The sequence below is a fragment of the Falco peregrinus genome, chromosome 2 (genome assembly GCF_023634155.1).
Source record: "Falco peregrinus isolate bFalPer1 chromosome 2, bFalPer1.pri, whole genome shotgun sequence".
NCBI classification, from domain to species: Eukaryota; Metazoa; Chordata; class Aves; order Falconiformes; family Falconidae; genus Falco; species Falco peregrinus.
The window spans coordinates 56,942,906-56,961,710 of record NC_073722.1 but is presented as its reverse complement, the minus strand read 5'-3'; the positions used below and the strand labels follow the sequence as shown (position 1 = coordinate 56,961,710).

Here is an 18,805-nt window from a genome sequence, read left to right as displayed (position 1 = left end):
GTTACTGAAAGTGGTTGACAAGGTACCTGTCTTGCCAAGTGGTCCCAGCTGCCATTGCTGTCAGGCAGTATGCTTCCCAAGCACTTCTCAGCTCCTTGCAAACACTGTTCAGGTACGCCTTAAAATTACTTGATGAAATGCTGAAGTACTACCAGATGCTTCTTCATTTTTGTCTTTTCCACTGGCTCATTTTGTTAGTGTTTTCTGGGCCTGATTCCTCTGTATCAATTGCCTGTAAGACAAAAGCAGCCACCTTGTGCTGCCCGCTGCTGTTACAGCACCCTTTCCTTTCTGGTGGTGATATGAAAATTACCCTCAGTAACTTTTTCAGGTATGAGTAATGCCACTCCATGCAACAACCACCAGATGGTAATGAAGAGCAGACCGGTTGTGTGCCTTCTGTAGATGAAGTGTATTACCAAAATGGCAAATTTTGCCTTTGCAGGCAGAGCTTACAAGTACAGCTCTAAATGCCAATTTGTTCAGCTGTTTACAGACCCCTGGGCCACTGAAAAAGTCTGTTTGGCAGCTCTATTTGCATAAAAATTCATTCCGTTTGTTTTTAAACGAAAACATTTTAAAGGGAATATTTTCTACCTAACGCATGAATGCTGATATTATTATTCAGTACAGAGATGTTATCAATATAAGGAAGGTTTTGGATATAGTTAGTGTAAAACTATATAAGCTATCCCTTATAAGAAAGTAGATGTGGTATACCATCAGGTGACTGTATGCCCTGCTTCTTCTGGAGCCATAATATTTCTTAAAATGTCATGAAATAAAGGATGTATCCTTTCCAAGGCGGAAAGGAAGGTCTCTCTGTTAATGTGTGTGCTTGACATCAGGAAAGAGAGCAGGTGTGGGAAGTGAACCAAACCATAGCAAAGCAATGTGTTTTTTCTTAACTGAACTTCATTGTCAGTGCAGAGGTGGTGCTGAGCACGGCTCACCACCCCCCTGGCACAGCAACGTGAAGGAAAAGCAGCATAAACAGAACCTCATCAGTACTGCTAGCTCCAGACTTTGGAGAATCAGAAGTCTCAGTTTTACTTACCTGCCTGCAGGATTTTGGGTTCTTTATGCAGTACCTTGTAAAACACCTAGGTCAAATTTTCAGGTTTTTCTCCCCGTTTTACAATCCAGAGACTTTGCAGCTCTCTCTCTCCCCCTTCTAAAGAAAAATAAGGCTCCTCCTGCCTTTGAGAGACCTGGGCAAGCCAAGCACCACAAAGGCAGGGGCAAAATCAGCCAATAACTTCAGTGTGAGTCAGGAGCCAGACCTATGGCTCCCACGGCATATTTGATTCATTCCCTGGGAATCTGCGCATGACTCGTATACTTCTGGGATTAATAGACATGTAATGACAGGGAACATGAAGCCTTCCAGGGAGAAAGTTTGTTGATGCTTCTGCTCTCTTGTTCCCTCTGGGAGCAGGGGCCAGCAGTGTGGTGCAGCTGTCTTAAAACTAGATGGCAGAGTGGCAGGCACTGTCTGAAAGCAGGAACCTGAAGGAGACCACGAGTTGGAACACCCAGCCTTCCTCCCCTCTCCTTCTGAGCCATAGCAGCCCCCACAAGCTCCCCCCGCCTCAGGCCCCTGCCCCTCTCTCTGCCCTGACTGCTGCTTGGGAAAGCTGCAGCAGGTTTGCTACTGTTGCTCAGGGCAACCAACATTTTTGACACATTTTGCGTTAAACTTGGCAGCGCTGGCAGAGGAAAGCAGGGTACAGGGCAGAGGTTTCCCAGATTCCTCCCCATGACCCTAGCTGCTATGTCCTTCATGTTGATGAAACAGCCTTGTAATGCTTTTAGAAAAATCTCCGTTCCCCCCTGCATGAAGAGATCCTCTTCCCGTATTTTTCTGGGGATGCCTGTTTTAGAGACAGAAATCAGATCTGCTTTATTTCCTGCTCTGCCACAGAGGAGGTGACTGTGACCTGCCCTGATGGCCCCTGCTGCAGATGTGACGTGGGTCAGTGACATGCCCAATTATATGAGCGTGTGTGCTGGGGAAGCAGTGCGGTTAGATGAGAGATGGAGGCACAGGAATGCTCTAATGCTTTCTTACTGAGAAGACTTTTTGCCCCAAATTGGCAGTTCCTGCAGCGAGTGCTTTCACAAATGCATTTCCATTGCAGTGTGTAGAGTAGAGGTCCCATTAAATATGAAGCTCACAGTTTACCTCCTTAAACATCCATGTGTCAATCACTAGAAGAATCCACATAAATCCTATTGCAATCAGTAATAGCAATATATATATGTGGGTATGTATGTATATATATACACATATATTTGGTACTCAAAGTATTTTCTAGCCTTATTCCAAGCAATCAAGGACATGTGTGTTAAAATAACCATGGTACTGTAGAACAGTCTTGTAAATACCATATGTCAGAGGAAAAAATACATGGCTAAATGCATGTCGGCATCAGTTCCTGCAGTTTCGTAGGAGTTTTGACCACAGAAGCGAAACAAAGCTGGGCCGGCTGAAGGTTCAGGTTTCCACAGAGCTCACACTGTGCTCTGAAAGGACAGCTGAGGTGGCGATGGGAGAACTGACCGGGGACACAGCATACTGGAATTAAGCTCCTGTTCAGCTGCAGGTTTCTTACACAGTGTTACAGTGTTGTGTTGCCACTTACTCTTTTTGCATCTCAGTTCCCAGCAAAACAGAAATAATACACTTTCTTGTGTCCAATCCTTAGTTAGTCTTACCTGTTTAGACAGTGAGTTCTTGCAAAAAAAGAAACGTATCTGGTAACACGATAGCTACAGCGAATGCAATGGGATCCTTTTAAAACTGGAGGCAACAACTTTGTGATCAGATACTGAAATAGAAAGCTGGAAAGAAAATGACTAGAGCTATAGCAGGGAGGGAAAGCTGGACTGGCAAAAAGAGCCAGAAAGTGATTAAACATCTTACTGCTTCCAGAGCAGAACTTATATTGCGATCAATACACCCAAAATCCAGACTCCTTAAACATCAGCACATTGCTAGAGGTACAATCAAGGCCCACAGTGTCCTGGTGTCCCCACTGATGGAAAGCTCTTCCCTGAACAGGTAGTTCAGGTTTCTCCTGCGCTCTAGATCAAAGTATTGATAAAGCCAAGGGCAGGTGTTTTTTTGTAGGTTCCCATGATCTATTTAATGTGTGAAAGACCCCTTGCACCATTGAGGAGGATGAAGGATGTGAGCCGAAGACCCTCCAGTTAGCTGTACAGAAAGGGTGTCCATTATCTTTTCTTGGTCATCTACCAAAAATGGGATTGGGTTATACATTTTCCAAAGAATGGGATATTCAACCCCTGACCTTTAAAAAGGATGTATGGGAAGACAAGCTGTTGGATTAAGACTGTAAGGAACTCTATTGATATGGGCAGAAACTGTAAAATGTCCAAGAAATCAATGACTTCACTATTCAGATAAAGAAATGCTTGGCAGTGACCCCAGTTTTATCTCCTCTTTTCTAAGTGTTAAGAGGCTTTTTAACTATGTAATATATAGTTGGGCATTAAAGATTTCCCCAGTTTTTTCCATATAAGCTTGGCTGTCTTCAAGGATTTGATACCAGGTCTAAATCAGGTCAAAATCAGCTGAATAATGAAATCTGCTGGGGAAAGGATGTAGCCTATAATTTAGCTATATAGCCTGTAATGTTGGTGGAACCTATAGTTTACCAAAAAAACCCAAACCCCAGAAAGGTTAGATAATGTCTTCCACAAGAAAAGTCCTGACTTCCTTTATCTTTCCCTTTAGTCTAGTGGTAAAGTAGGAATGGGAAGAGTGATGAAAAACACTTCTGGTTCTCTATGTGTTGTGATAAATAAAAAATGATCAAGCTATACTTGAAGATCCATAGCTTTGGATAAAACTGCCTTTGAGGTATGACCAGAATGTGTGCTTCACCAAAAATCATTAGGAGGATACATAAGCATAGGGGCAGTGAAAAAAAAATAATATATATTTAAGATATTCAAGTGCTTTCTGAGCATATGGAGCCAGGCAAAAATAGTCCCCTTCTTACAATAGTCCACGATGGCTGAGACTTCCTCAGAGAAATCTTGGAAAAATTGGTGGTAAAAGCTGGAGAAGCTGGGAAAACGCCGAATTCAGCAAACATTTTTAGGGACTGTCAATCCAGCCTGTGACCACTAAATCCTCTGTGTCATCAAGTTCTTTTAGAGGTGTGATACAACCTAGAAATTCTTTGAAGTGATCAAAGACCATTTGAAGGCGTATTTTTAAAATCAACATACATCTGCTGGTGACAGAGAAGCACCCTGGGAGTTTCTGTGTGTGTCTATGCTACAAATACATTGCAAAAGAGTCTAGAATATCTCTTAAGATGCAATTCAAAAAATGCTGAAATTAGCCAGGGCAATGTATGTATCAGAAGGTATAAAAGAAGTACTCGGAGGTGATATATCTGGCTTACAGGACTGTTTACTGTTATTTTGAACTATTTTAAATTTCTTTCAAGCCTAGTTTTGTAAAAGTTTCAGCAATATACAGATGACACAGGTTTTCAGATATCAAGAACAATGATCTCTGGTTTTGGTATTAATCTGAGTTCTTGATGGTCATTGCTGGATCTAAGGGACATATTGATCACTGATAAATTTGAAAAGTGTTAGAACTAATTTTCTAGATTTAGAGAAAGTGGTTTCTCATTTAGTTTTAGCACTTGTAGGGACAAAATGCACCCACATGGCACCTGGATCCTACACCGATACAATCTGCTCCAGGGAGGGTATGACAGAAGCGGGGGACTATATCTACCTTTTCTTAGAAAAAATGAGATAAGCATCTTCTCAGAAGCCATGACCACTTCTTGCCTTGTGCTCTGGCATGGCATATCCACAAATCTTTCAGCCTGATCTTACCCTTACCAAAGTACCTGTACTGAAGAGACAAAAGGTGTCTATAATATTATTCTGTGTTCTAAAGAACCTGGGAATCATTCAAAGGCCAGTTCAGTTCCTAAAATTGCTGAAAGGGGGATAACTGAGTGAGTTTCTTTGATTTCTACCTGTAGCAGAATTACTGGTCCTATGACATCCATGTTCCTCATGACTCCAGGCATGGATTTGAGAGGGGGTTGAGTGATAACATTTCTCAGGACATTCATATGGGGAGATTGTTACTGGTGAATACCACTTGACTTTTTCCATTTCAGATCGCACAGGTGTCTACACATATGCAGAAGGTGAAAAAAACAGTCTAAACCCAAGGGTGTCCTCGGCCCTGCCAGGGTGTTGTTGGCTTTCTTCCACAGCAGCTGCTGGAAGTGGTGGTGCTGTAGAGCCACAGTTTGCTCTATGTCTGTGACTCGTCAGCAGGGTCAATTACCATCTTTTGCCCTTGCTTTAGTTTTGTGAGTTTGACTTCTGTCAGCAATTTTTTTCTGAGGTATCCCTAGATCAGATAACCTCACTTTGAAATATTCTTCTTCAATGTTCTGCAACAACGGACTACTTTTTCTTGCAAAGGACAGAAAAACTAGAGACTCTCCTTACTGGAGGCTAGTTCTAAGTATCTCCTTGGCATAGTCCATGCTATAGGAGAAGACTGGCCCAGGAAAACAAAATTGCATCACTTTACAGAAGATCAAAAGTGGCTGATTAAGCCAAGCAAAGTTATCTGATATGGTGAAATTAGATCCCTGAAGAGCTGCTGATCCATCCTTCCATTGTTCCTGATCAGATTGCTAAGGGAGCCAGGGCAGCGAACCTACTGGTGTGCTGGTTTTCACCCGTACGTGGAGTTAACCAGGCTGCTCTCAGGGCCTCATCACAAGAGCTGAAGTGACCTTGGCGTGACATCCTACCGCCTGCATTGTTCAGGCTTGCAAACACTGCATGGAGTGCGTGTGCCATCCGTGGGCAGCCTGCCCGCCCTGTGGGGTTTCGGCAGAGCATTTGTCGTTCCGGTAAGGCAGCCAGATCGGGATCCTGTAAGGCAGTCAGGAGGTGAAGATCCTGTCAAAATCGCAGGAAGCAGACTAGTAATCTGCAGAGGCCTAAATAGGGCTTTTAAAATTGGAAGCAGAACTGACTGCCTAGACAGAGTTTTTTGAAAGATAAACAGCATCAGCAAGCTAAATGGATTTCAAGGACAGCTTTAATTGTTTTTCAAAAGAATCAGCAAAAGGCACCCTAGCCAGAACAAGCTCTGAAGTACAATCAGGAAGATTTCAAGTGTACAGTAGTTTTGAAGATAATCAGGCAGTTCAGTGCTTGGAGATACCGTAGCAAGTAATGAATAAAGCCTTTTAATGTCAGCATTGACAGTACTGTAGTCTTGGAGTCAATTACAATACCTGCTCTAGGTGCTCCTGCAGGATGAACTTTGCCATCCTCATTAAAATTGACATGCACGCAGATTCCCGAACCTCAGTAATTGTCCCCGCAGCACACTTGGTGAGAAGAACAAGTTGTTTATTGCCAATACCTGTTGTGTGGAGCCCCCCTTCTCTTCCTTTCCGCCCCCCTCCCCCTCTCCACCCAACCATCCCAATAGCCTGTGACAGACCAGCAACGTTTCTGAGTGGATTTTACTGTAATCGTTGCAGAATCCCATGGACCTTGCATAACGGAAATTATTTGGGTCACCAAATCTTATTTCCTAATTATAGGATTGAAAAGGGGAAAAAAAGAAGGTACAATGTGAAACCATTCCCTTATCCTGGCATTTCTGCTTTGAGAAACCCTGCATAACCCAGTGCTTCTCTCCGCTTTGGGTGAGCTCTGCTGTAACCTGCAGCCGGAGCGCTCCTCTCGCTCTGCCCCCGGCCCCTCGCACCGGAGCCGACGGACCCTCCGGCTCCCGGATGCTCTTCGCTGGGGCATTAATCCCCCCCGTCTCGGGGAGCAGAGACGGTCCGGACGAACAAAGATTCCGCCGCCGCGACCGGCACCCCCAGCCGCTCTCCCCGCGGAGGCGCCCCCCGGCAGGCAGCGGGCGGGTTTGACGCCCCGGCGGCCGCCCGGGGGGGGCTGCGGCGGCCGCCCTGAGCCTCGGGGCGGCCGGGAGGGGAGAGCGGGGCGGAGCGCGGGGCCGCGGGCGGGGCGGGGCGGCGGTGGGAGGGGGGAGCGGCGGGGACCGGCGCCTGTTGCCCCGAGAGAGTTAACGGTGCGGGGAAAGTCGCCTCTCCTCCGCCCGTGCCGGGCGCCTGGCAACCGGGGCGCCGCGCATGTAGGGCCGCCGGGGGCTGCCGCCGCCGCCGCCCCCCCGCCGGGCCCCGCGACCCCCTCCCCGCCCCGGACAAGGCGTCTAAGGTGCCCAGGCGTGAAGTATGGCATGCAAAGATGGTTTCTGCCAAGGAGCCAGCCATCGCCATGTCCTCGGGTCTCTCCATCGCCCTCCTGCACTGCCTGTGCCTGGCGACGTGGTGAGTACCCCCGGCGGCGGCGGGGGGCCCGGGGCGGCCGGTCCCGCCGGTCCCGGTGCCGCTGCCCCCGCGGGTTCCCGGAGGCTCCGCTCACCCGTTCCCTCTTTGCCTCGTAGTCTCACCGGGCCGCCAGGGCAGAGCAAAAAAGAGGAGAAATTGTGGCCGGAGAATTTCACCAGCATCCTGAACAGCCTCCTGGATGGCTATGACAACCGGCTGCGACCGGGATTCGGGGGTACGGTAGCGGCGCGGTGCTGGCCGGGGGTGTGTGGGCACGCCGGGCAGGGCGGGGGGCGCAGCGCTCGCCGCTCGTACCCAGCGAAAACGTGTGTCCCCCAGCGTCGCATCCTCGCCCGGGGATCCGAGCCCTCGGGGAGGGAAGGGGAGGGAAGGCGAGCAGCGCCTGGCCCCGGGAGCTCGGGGGGCGCAGGGCAGCCCCGGCCGTGGGGACCCGCTGGGGCGGTCCCGGGCTCAGCCCCCGCTCCGCGGCTCTGCCCGCACCCGGCATCGGGCCGCGGCTCTTGCGCTGGGGAAAAGTGGGGAAAAAACACAACAGAAAAAAAAGCCCTGAAGCCGCTGTGCATTGGTTTGGTGAGGATGGAGGGATCTGTCTAACCTGCAGATTCTTCTGGTTCTTGGCAGTTTTTGACCCCGAAATGCCACGAATCGGGTCCTAATAGAAACAAGTGTACTTCTGCCAGCTGGAGAGGTCAGGGCTTCGGTGGTTCTGTGCCACTAGTTAGAGAAAAGCAGAGCTCAGGTGCCTGAGCACACCAGTTCTTTGCCACAGCTGCTCGAATTCCGGGTTTGATTATTAGAAGTGGTAGGCTTAATTGCTTTGCAGGAATTAGAAGTGCAGGAGTCTCCCGTTTGCCTTCACCTGTGCTCTGCCTGTGGAGCGTTTGTGCCCTGTTCTTGCCTCAGGCTGTTAAGATGCAGTTTTGTGCCGCCGAAGAAGCAGCCAGACTTGCTGCTCTTCGTTGGTTTTAATGTTACTGTGTAGGGACTTGGAATCACAAATCATTAGGATCCAGACAAAATAAAAGTTTATTTTGTAATCTGGAATGAAGATACTAAAAATGCAGATTTGGAAGTAAAAAAATAAATAAATTAAAAAGAAATGCTGCAGCCCTTATGATGCACAAAGCTATAATGAGCATTTTCTGGGCTGCTTCCTATAAGGATTGAATGAGATCCTTGCGTAGGTTTATGTTGCAAAATACTTTCTTCCTCCTCTGAAAGTACTTTCCCCATACACGTGATCCATCTACACTGACATGTATGCCAACACATTCCCCACATGCCACATACAGTGCTCACATGCATGGTCATGATTGTTAAAGGACAACACCTGGCATCATTGATCACTCCTTTATTAATTTGAGTGTATGGAATAAATTAGGCCTTCTGTAAGTTAGCTTACGCATTAAGTGAGAAGGAAGCTAAATTTATTAGCACCCAGAGGAATCATTTGGAACGGGTAGCCTTTTGCAATTTAGTCTCTGCAGAGAGGTTACAGACACTTCTGCACGCGTACAAGAGATGTGCTATGTTTGGCATCATTTTAGGTTGAATGCCAACTAATTAGTCATCTAGCAAAGATGCTTTATGAGCATTATCAGATTTCCCAAATTAAACAAGTACTAAATATGTAATATGACATACATTTTATGTTGATTTTTATTTTAGTACTGTTGTCCTTTGCAGGACATTTTGCAAGAGTAGGTCTTTTTCCCCAGTAAGTGTGGCAGACTTTCAGCAAAATACTGTCAAGGAGAAAAAGCTCATTGTATCTCCTTGAACTTTCATTATGACAACAGTGAAGTAAATGATAGAGGGAGGAAAAAAACCTCTCAGATCTCAGCCCGAGGAAAACACTTCTGCGTGAATATTTCACCAAATGGGTATTACGTTGCTTCTTGCTTCTTCCTTATAACATCTGATCCACTCACCTTTGGGTTTTGAACTTCTGGGTGAAACATGGGGAAAAATACTTTTATTTTTGAAAACGATGCTTGCCTCCCTAGCTCCTTAAAGCAAAAGTTATCCTCACGTGATTTGACAAGGACAACTTTTTTAAAAAAAAACCAAACCAAACCAAAATCAGCCAAGGAAAGAAATTTCTGCAGTTGGTTGCATCTGACTTTTTGACATGACTCGGAGTAATAACTCTAGATTAGTTAGTAAAATATACACTATCCAGATCAATTTTTTCCTGGTATTTGGGGGCATTTTGCTGATAAATCCTTGATAAATGGGTCTTGCATCTTAAAAGTGGGTCACTCGCTTGGTGACAGCATAGCAAACAAGATATCGGAGGGGATGGGAATATTTAGAGATGGAAAGTAGAGTGTGTTTTGGTAATATGAAAACTGCATCACTTCCTGATGAACAGCAGAATATTTTTGTTTTAGTCTTGAAGCTGATTCACCATCTAGTTTTCACGTGGCTCAAAATGAAACGAAGGTTTTATTTTAAGAACAAAAGGCCGCACAGAGGTCTAACTGATGCTGATTTTAAACTTCAAATTAATGAAAACATTTCTAATTCTCGTGCAAATGATGTTTAAAATCAGACTTGAGGAGGTAGCCAAATTCTGAATTTTGCTGGCATCTTCCAGAGTTGCCACAAATAGCAATTCATGAAGATTTTCCACATGCAGAGCAAAGTAGAAAACATCAGATTTTGGAGAATTCCTAAAACTGGATCCAAATTCTCCATGCTATCATTAGCACAATTTTTTGGTGGCTATGGAGGAGAAGTTAAGCTCTCTAAACATGCTTACAAATGTGGAAGTAGTCCCCTGGGAGAGTTTTGAACCTCAGCGGAGTATATGGAAGCTTGTCTTGGTACTCCTTACACAGAAGCATGGCGTATGTTGAAGATTAAGAGAAGAATTAAGTTCCCTGTGTCATTGGATTGACACCTTGGATTACAAACTGGCTTTATTAAATGGATTTGAAACCCTAAAAATTTGCTGTCACTTACTGAGCACTGTGAGGTTTGGTAATGTCAAAGGGTTTATGAAAAATGTTATTAAAGACTATTTAAGTGAAAGTTCCCATTAAGTTGGGGGAGGAATCTAAAGAATCAAGAGAGAGGCAAAGAGATTTCACCTAGAAATTTAATGAAGCAAAGCAGAATGGGCAGTTTTGTGTAGGAAAGAAAAAAAGAACCAAGTGCTGTCAGGAGGACTTTAAAATGCATGAGTTTTGAATTTCAGTAGAGGGAAGGTATTTGGGGACTAATGAATAAAGTAATGCTGTATGATGTTTGAAAATAGTGTGGTGGAAAGGAAGTCAGTTCCATTCCCTACAGTTTATGCTTCATTATATCGTTATCCTGGCTTTTAGAAGGCAGTTTGTGATGCACGTGGGTTTCTTGGTCAAAACCACTCTATAAGAACAGGGTGTTTACAGAAGCCACTTGTAGCATGTTTAATTAAAAGCATTATCTGCTGGAAAACTTCAAGAGTGTTGCCACAGTGCTATTTTGATTCAGCTGTAAAACATTGAAAAAAAGCATTTCCATTTATACCCTGATTCTAGTTTTCATCTGCTTTTAAAAATTTTATGTATAGCACAAAGGAAAAATATGAAAGTTGCAAAAGCTGGATTTTCTCTGAAAATCCCCTTGGTTCTTTCTGTTATCTTTCTGCTGGTGATTAGTTTCAAAGCAACGGCAGAAGTCTAGAGACTTTTTAAAAGGAGCGTTATTTACTTGAAGTAAAAGGCTTGGGCCTGATTTGCTCTTTTAAACACTTGCATGGTTTCAGACTTCAGCTGAGCAACTCTTCACATAAATAAGGGCCTGCAAGATCTGATTTAAAGCTGTATTGAATTGTAACTTTAAAAAAATGTCATGATGTCTTTGAAACTTTCATGATGCAGTAACTCATCACACTTAAACCTGCACTTAGGGAAGTCAGAAGGAATGAAAGGACTGAAGCTGGTGAGGACAGCATCACTGTGTACTGCCCTGTATCTGCTAATTTTAGTGAGTTGTGCCTTTTAGAGAACATATCATCTCCAGTGCCTTGCTTTTAATTGCCAATTGTATGGCCGGACCAAAGAAAGGAGGTGGTGTGTGAATTGCCTCCTGCCCAAGGCTCAAGGCCTGACGGCAAAGCCCGCTGACGTCAGCTCTGAGCAAGCTGACAGTATCGCCCACAGCGTGTTACTGGCTCGTGGTGGTGCGGGTGCCCATCATTTGGTGAGAGCTGGAGTGCTCTCTCCTCCTGGGTTCTGTTTATTTGCGTGAGGCAGAGTTTGGCATGAGCTGCAAGTCTCGCCATCAGCTAGTGAGATGGCAATGGCTCTGTGGCGTTCTGTTTGGAAATTGCCAGGTGTACTGTCTCGTGAGTAGAAGGAATAGGACTGTGTTTATTCACTTTTCTTTTTCTTCATCTTTTCATACTCTTTCTCATGAGTGCAGCTGAGTATTAGGCGGAATTACATGTGCTGGCCATCGTCTCCCCTAAGAAGGGTAGGAGGGGGCTTCTCTGCCCCTTCTAGGCTGTGGAATGTTCAGCTGATGAACAGTGTTTCTGAAGAGTTTCATTTCCTGTCAGTGCAGGAGGAGTGACTTTAGTCAGAAGATAAACAGAATAAATTTGAAGAGCAAAGACAATTTTCTGTTTTTAGAGAGCAGAAAAATATCTACATGATTATCTGCTCTTATTAGGAAGTCATGTGTACCTTCAAGGTTCCCTTGCTCAGCATAATAGATACTGTAATTTATTTCTGTTTTTCAGATTGCAGATGGACTTGAAGCGAGCACTGTAAAGTGAAGCTGATAAGTTTTTTCAGACAGTTGTCCAGCCTTCCTCAGCTGGTGAGAGTAGATTACTCAAAGACTTAACAGGATATGGTGTTAGATACCTGTAGTTGACTGGTTTGAATTTGGCCCAGGTTAGTAATGCTTGAAGTCATTACCATCTGTTCATTATTCTGTGACCTGTACAAAATTAGCTGATATTCTTAGTCCAGTTCTTAGTAGACAGGTGTCCACATCATGAAAACTGGCACCAGTATCAAGCTAGTTGGCTGTCTCAGCAGTAATTGTCTGCTGATGAACAGGCAAGGAAACAGTAATCTCCTTGTTTGTGGAGGTATGTTTTTTCCTTTTCAGGATTCACACATGCTGATCAACGAACATACGTAAAGACAAATCTCCTGTGTGCTGCTGAATTTTTTGTATTTCTCTTTTGGTAGAGAATATAGTCTACATGTTGGAATTCCACATAAATTTTTTACAAATGCCCTACCTAGTTGTTCTGACTTCCTAACAGAAATCTGGCATATAGCAAGTGTTCTTTCTGGTAGAATGAAACAAGAGAATACACTTCATATGATGCCTTTTTTTCCTTCGCTTAAAAGATACCTTTTAAAACCCTATTCAGGCAGCAAGAATTTGGAAAGAGAAAGCACTAAATCTTTCACATGTAGTTATATTAAAAAAAATATAAATCTGTAGCAATTACTTTTTTTTTCTTCTTTTTAGACATAGCTGTAGGAACTGATGCCATATAATTTCATGGAGTTTATGTATCCTGGGACTGATCTCATAATAGCAGCAATAACTGCACTTAGCATTTAAATTGTACTTTGTATGTTGAAACCTTTCTACAGACTTGTTTGCTGAAGTTCCCGGTTGGTTGCGTGACTCCTGATGGGAAAATTTGCAATATACAGAAAGCCTGTACAGGATTTGACTGTTTACATACAGTGGAGATCTCTGCAGTGACAGTTGCCTATGGAGACGCGGTGATAATGGAGCCCAAAGTCTTTCACTGGGAGCTGTGCTGCAGTTCAACCCATATGTTGGCATAAAATGCATGGGAGAGCTGTCTTAGGTTCCTCTTCACAGGGTTAGGGCCTGGCATCGCTTCTTCAGCCCACATGTAACATCTCTAACACCAAACTATTCTGGCTTTTTGCAGGGGTTGCTTTTCATCCTGCCTGAGCTTCTTTAGAGTATATTATCTTGCAAGCAGTGATTCAGACTTAGCTGTTCCCACTGCAGTGTGTAGGACTCTCCTCCTATTTCATTGACATAAAAATACACACCAGTATGTTATAAATAGTTCTTCAGCATTCCTGAAGATTTATGGTGGATAGATGCTTTCTGAACATCCATTGAGGGATAAGCCCAAATGGTCATATTTAAAGTTAATTGGCCTGCTTACAACTCGATGCATTTTATTGCCAGTAATAGAGTGTTAAGGATTCTAATAGGATCTTCTGCTTGCAGAGCCTGAGTTGATTAAGTGGTGCTACATGTTCATTTCAGAGGGCTCCTTAAATCACCAGTAAAAGTGGGCTAGGTGACTACAGATCACCTCCTCGTTGACAGGAATTCCCACGATTAATAATAGTTAAAAAAAAAAAAGCAGCATGACTCACTGTTTGCACCCCTGCTATTGTTGCCAGCTGGAGTTATCTTTTCTTCTAGGACGAGAACAAGGGATAGGTTTTGGTGTCACCATAGATACTCCTGGGTTGGCATTAATACCGGGATGTGCTAGAAAATCCAAGATTTGCTCTTAACAGTTGTGAACTGACAGTGTAGGTGGAAGATGTGGAGCACGACAGGGCTGCAATTGGAGAAAAAGCATTTGGGAGATAATCAGCTTCACTGTCCCTTGCTGCTGTCTTCAATCCTACCAAATATTTTAGTGTTTGACCAGGGTTTTGGATGCAGAGCAAGGATTTGCACATCAGTACTAGCTGGGTAACTGTTACGATGCCTGAAATGTTTCTAGATCCTCATTCACCTGCCATTTACTAGTGGCCTAAAATGTGATTTTAACATGTGTTTTGTCAATGTACTGATACTATGTTGGGCAAGCAACCAAAAGTAAACTTTAAGCCTTATTTTGTGGCTTCATTATTATCTGGGAGTTTTTACTTCCTTTTTTCTCATGGGTCCTACTAATAAATAAAGGCTGAGAGCAAAACAGCAGTGGCTGGAGAGTGAACTCAAGCTCGTTTTAGCCCTGTGCTGCTGCTATAGGATTTCTCATAGCATTAAATCATAGGCTTCCTGGTTTGGAGATTAGCTTTTTGATCTCAGCTTTCCTCTTCTTTCTGAGAAGCTCAAAAAAAACCCCCAAACCCAACAAACTTGCAAAAAGCCTCTGACACTTATTGCCCATGCTTCTGTAATCATTTAATAAAACAAAAGGGTTCGATGCCTGAGGAGAAGCAGCTCATGCCTGTGGGGAAGAATCTGTCCCTTTGCTCAATGTGTAATGATTATAAAATTACAGTGTTCTGTGAGCTAAAGAAAAGAAGATATCGCCAGAGGAAAACAGTTGAAGGTTTAGGGTTTTTTTGTTTTTTTGTTTTTTTGTTTTTTTTTTTAAGGTATATTCCTATTTAATTTCTTAGAACTTAACAAATAAAGCAGTTCCTGAAAGGGATTTGGGAACCTGAGTGCAATGTTCGCTATTCTCTTACTACTGAGGAACAGAGACTAATACCTGCATTTTCTTATTAGAGGTATATGGGGAAAATGATGTTTTCATTTCTATGAAACTTTGATTCCAGAAATATTTCAAGTTCAGGTGAAATAAATATTTATATATTTAAACCAACACTAGATCAGTTTTGGTCTTGTGATTATGGGAGGTCAGATATGATTGTATCTCTTCTATTTCCATGTACAAATATGATTGGGTTTTTCTCTCGTGTTTTCTAACGCTGCAGATGAATGTCTTCACTTCCAGTGTCTTGACAGCTCTAGTATGAGTTTTTCCAATCTCTTGGAGCTCTTCTGTTCTCCAGAAATGATTATTTTCAGGAAATGCCATTTGCTGTGTTGTCAGTAAAACGAGTGGTCTAACCACTCATGGGTTTCCCTGACCTAATGAACACTTTGCTATTTGTCGAAAGGGGAGCAGCTTCCATTTGACATATTTAGAGAAAAACCCATTGCAAAATAAACATCATGGTATGAAAGTATGTTATCTGGAACTTGGGATTTTCTTCTTAAAACCTCTTCAAGACAGACATGCCAAACTATCCAACTTTCCAGGGACTGCTGAGCTACCAACTGTTCTAGGGTGAATTTTCTTTAGATTTTATCTCAAAAAAATGTCCTTCTGTGAAACTGTTAACTTCCAGCAAAGTCGGTTTTTTGACATTTAGCCGAAAAATTCTTAGCTGTTCTTCTCTACATAACTTGCAAACTGTTTAGTGAAATAATTTTACATGGTTTTATTTTACTTTTTGTTCACAGTTTGACACTTGTTCTAGATGCAAGAAATATAGGTTCCCTGTTTTCCAGTTACTTACTTCTTTTTCTCCTTTTAACATTTGATTCAAAGTGACATCTGTGAACAGCGAATTTTTTTTTTAATTTTATTTTTTCTTTCCAAGAGGGACATATTCTGCTGCTAACAATCTTAAGTTATTCCTCCTTTAATTTTTAGATTGCAAATACTGTGATAAAGCCTGAATTAATGGACTCGAGCCACTTACCCTCTATAAATTTGAGTTGTACGGATTTAGAATCTTTCGTTGTGAATTTGTAGATCGTACATTTTTTGCAAACAGATACAGTTTGGTGAGACCATCAGTAGATATTTTTTTAACTTACTTTTAAAAAAATGTATGATGTGAGTTAATTACCTGAATAAAATTGTTAGCTAATGCTTTGAGCACAGAATCTTCGTAGTAACTGGTAATGATTAGCAGCTTTCTACCCTTTTACACTGGCAACAGACCTAAATCCCAGTGAAATTAGTTAGTGCATGTGTTCTTTACTTAAGGGGAACTGTAGGATGTGCTGTAGAGTGAATGCCCGTCTGAGATTTCAAGGTGTTTTGTCCTGTGGTAAAGGACATACATGAAAATGAAGCTGCTTTCTGGGGTGGTTGCTGTGCCATACCCAGCTGTGAGAGCGCAAGACCTCTGCTCAGTGTACTGTTTTTAAGTGTCCTACATATCGCTAGTTCTTTCGAGACAGGCTTTGTAGTAGCACATACACCTAGGTTCAGACCCTAAAAAATGTTCAAATATCCAACTTTGACTTTTTGGTTATTAGTATTAAAGCACTTAGGTACATCTCAGGATGCGGGTGCAGTTCTTGATCCTGCAGTACTAAATTGCCCAGTGCATGGCGTGCTGATATCTGTAGTCCAGTTATTACCAGTAGGACTGAATGTTAGTAATAAATGCCTTGAGGAATGTGGATTTCCTGAATTTGGTGCTTGTTGTTAATTAGCATGGTGTTTTCAGTGAGCCTTTTAATTTTTTGACATCTGTTTTCTTATCCGTTGAGTCAACATTGGTATTCTGAATGGGGATTTACATGGAAATGCTGCTTTTGATTTATTTATGTGGTAAAGGTAATTGAGCACTGCTTGTTATTAGAGACTTATCTGAAATGACCTGTGTTTTCATTTTGCTGTTGCTCGTCCACAGAACCTTCAAAGCAATAACTGTTCACGTGCCAGGATCGTTTATGGGAATTGTTGACCTGCAAAATTCAAATTTTCTTGCTCACTTCCTTTTCATACATTAGGTCCTGTTACTGAAGTCAAAACAGATATATATGTCACCAGTTTCGGACCTGTTTCTGATGTAGAAATGGTATGTATTTCTGGGATTAAAATGCCATTTCCTTGTTCTGAGAAACCATTAGCTGCAGTGAGGAGTGGATGCTTCATCTGTACTGTTCTGTCAATCATGCAAAGTAGGCAAGATTAGTAACAGCTTAATTTACAGGTTATAATTAGATACATCAGGCCTGATTCTGGTCACACTTTCACTGTTTTTTTTGGCTGACTTTAGGAATTCACTTTGCGAGATTTAAAACAGACTTTCATGGTATAGAGGCAGAATCAGGTCTTGCAGGGAGTGTCTAAGTCAGTCTACTGTGGGGAAAACATCTAATTATCTTTGCAATTGCTTTTCCTTTCTGAAACTTGTGTTATTCTCAGGTGAATAATCATGACATCATTTCACAAATACTTGTTGATGTTTTCATTTCAGATGAATGCCCTTTGCTGATCTTTGTGCCCCTTTTAGCATCACTTTCAGCAAATGTTTGATTGATAAGAGTTTTCATAAATGTCTGCAGAAATTGAATGTCAGTGTGACATGCATGAAATGGTCACAGGAGAGAAATGTTACATTTGCATGTACTGTTATTTGTGCCTGAATGGCATCTGCATTCATTTGAGATCAAATCCAGTAAAACTCTCATCAGCTTCTGTAATCCAGCGGTATACCCTTAAACTATGCCATAGTTTCTCTTTTTAAAAAATAGCCCAGAAATCCTATGGAAGCAACACAACCATACATGCTGAACTGAACTTCTTTAAGGGAAAGGCAGTTTCAGGGCAGTAACTTCCTTCCCATACAGTGCTGTCGTGTGCTTTGTGGTGTACCTGATTTGGTTCTATCATGTGGAAAGGTATGTGACAGCAAGGTCTTTTTTCAAGGGCTACATTCATGGCAGCAATCTTGAGTTGAAATGCATTGTACTCCTTCAGTGGCTGTCCTGTGCAGTATGATGTTGTTCGGTGAGACAAGGGGTACAAGAAGATGGTCCCAAGGAAGTTTACTAATGTGTGCCTCAAATCTAAAATGAGGGCTGCGTGGCATCTGTAAGGGTTCATTGAAGCGTTTGGACAAGGTGCCACATGGGAAATTACTAGTTATATTGGAGAAGGCAGGAGTGAGAACATAGACTGAAGGTAGGTAAGAAACTGGCCAAAGAAGAGTTTACGGCAGATGTTTCCCCTTTCATCACTAGAGATCAGTTAGGAGGCTATTCAGGGATCCAAGAATTGTTTTTGGAATAATTTTTAGTTAATGTATCCATTAATGACCTAATATAATCTGAATGTGGATGCACTCTAAAACTTGCTGAAACAGCCAAGTGTGATACAGTCTCAGTACAGGGGATGACCAGAATGCTCTTTTAGACCTGGGCTACTTTGGTGCCCAGTGTAATGAAAACGGTTGAAATCGTCTATTACAAAATCTGTCAGTAGAAGCTGGTAACAGAAACTGCTACTTGTGAGCTATGAAGTCACCAGCAAGAAATGACACTAGAAAAGAGACTTTTCGTAGATTGATTAGAAACCACAGCGGAGGGTGCAGCCATGGAAAAGAAGATTCTCAAAAAAAGCCGAAGATGCATTACACTAGCGAACATACCTCCTTGCCAAGGTGAATAGATACGGGCATACAAGTCGTTTCAATGGTAATATTACGCACAAGAGTTTGAAGTGAAGTGAGAAGACATTGTTTCGCTTAATAACAAAATCACAACTGTGACTTAAAGCTTTTTGTGTTACCTTTTTAAATGCCATGTGATGCTTTTTGTGTGAAATGCTTTAGCTTCCTGAGATAAGTGCATGCCTTCACCCACTCATTCACATAGGGTTTCTCATGATG

At 42.8% G+C, this 18,805-nt stretch overlaps 1 protein-coding gene across 2 annotated transcripts in view; it reads left to right on the top strand.

Annotated features, from left to right (window-relative positions):
• Positions 1–7,124: 7,124 nt before the first annotated feature.
• GABRA4 (gamma-aminobutyric acid type A receptor subunit alpha4) overlaps positions 7,125–18,805 on the top strand; it is a 45,553-nt gene continuing 33,872 nt past the window's right edge. For both annotated transcript variants that reach the window (XM_055797833.1, XM_055797834.1), the window contains exons 1-3: positions 7,125–7,394; positions 7,511–7,629; positions 16,923–16,990. In XM_055797833.1, the coding sequence (XP_055653808.1) occupies positions 7,312–7,394; positions 7,511–7,629; positions 16,923–16,990 (270 nt within the window). In that variant the 5' untranslated portion in view covers positions 7,125–7,311. The remainder of the gene's footprint in view (positions 7,395–7,510; positions 7,630–16,922; positions 16,991–18,805) is intronic.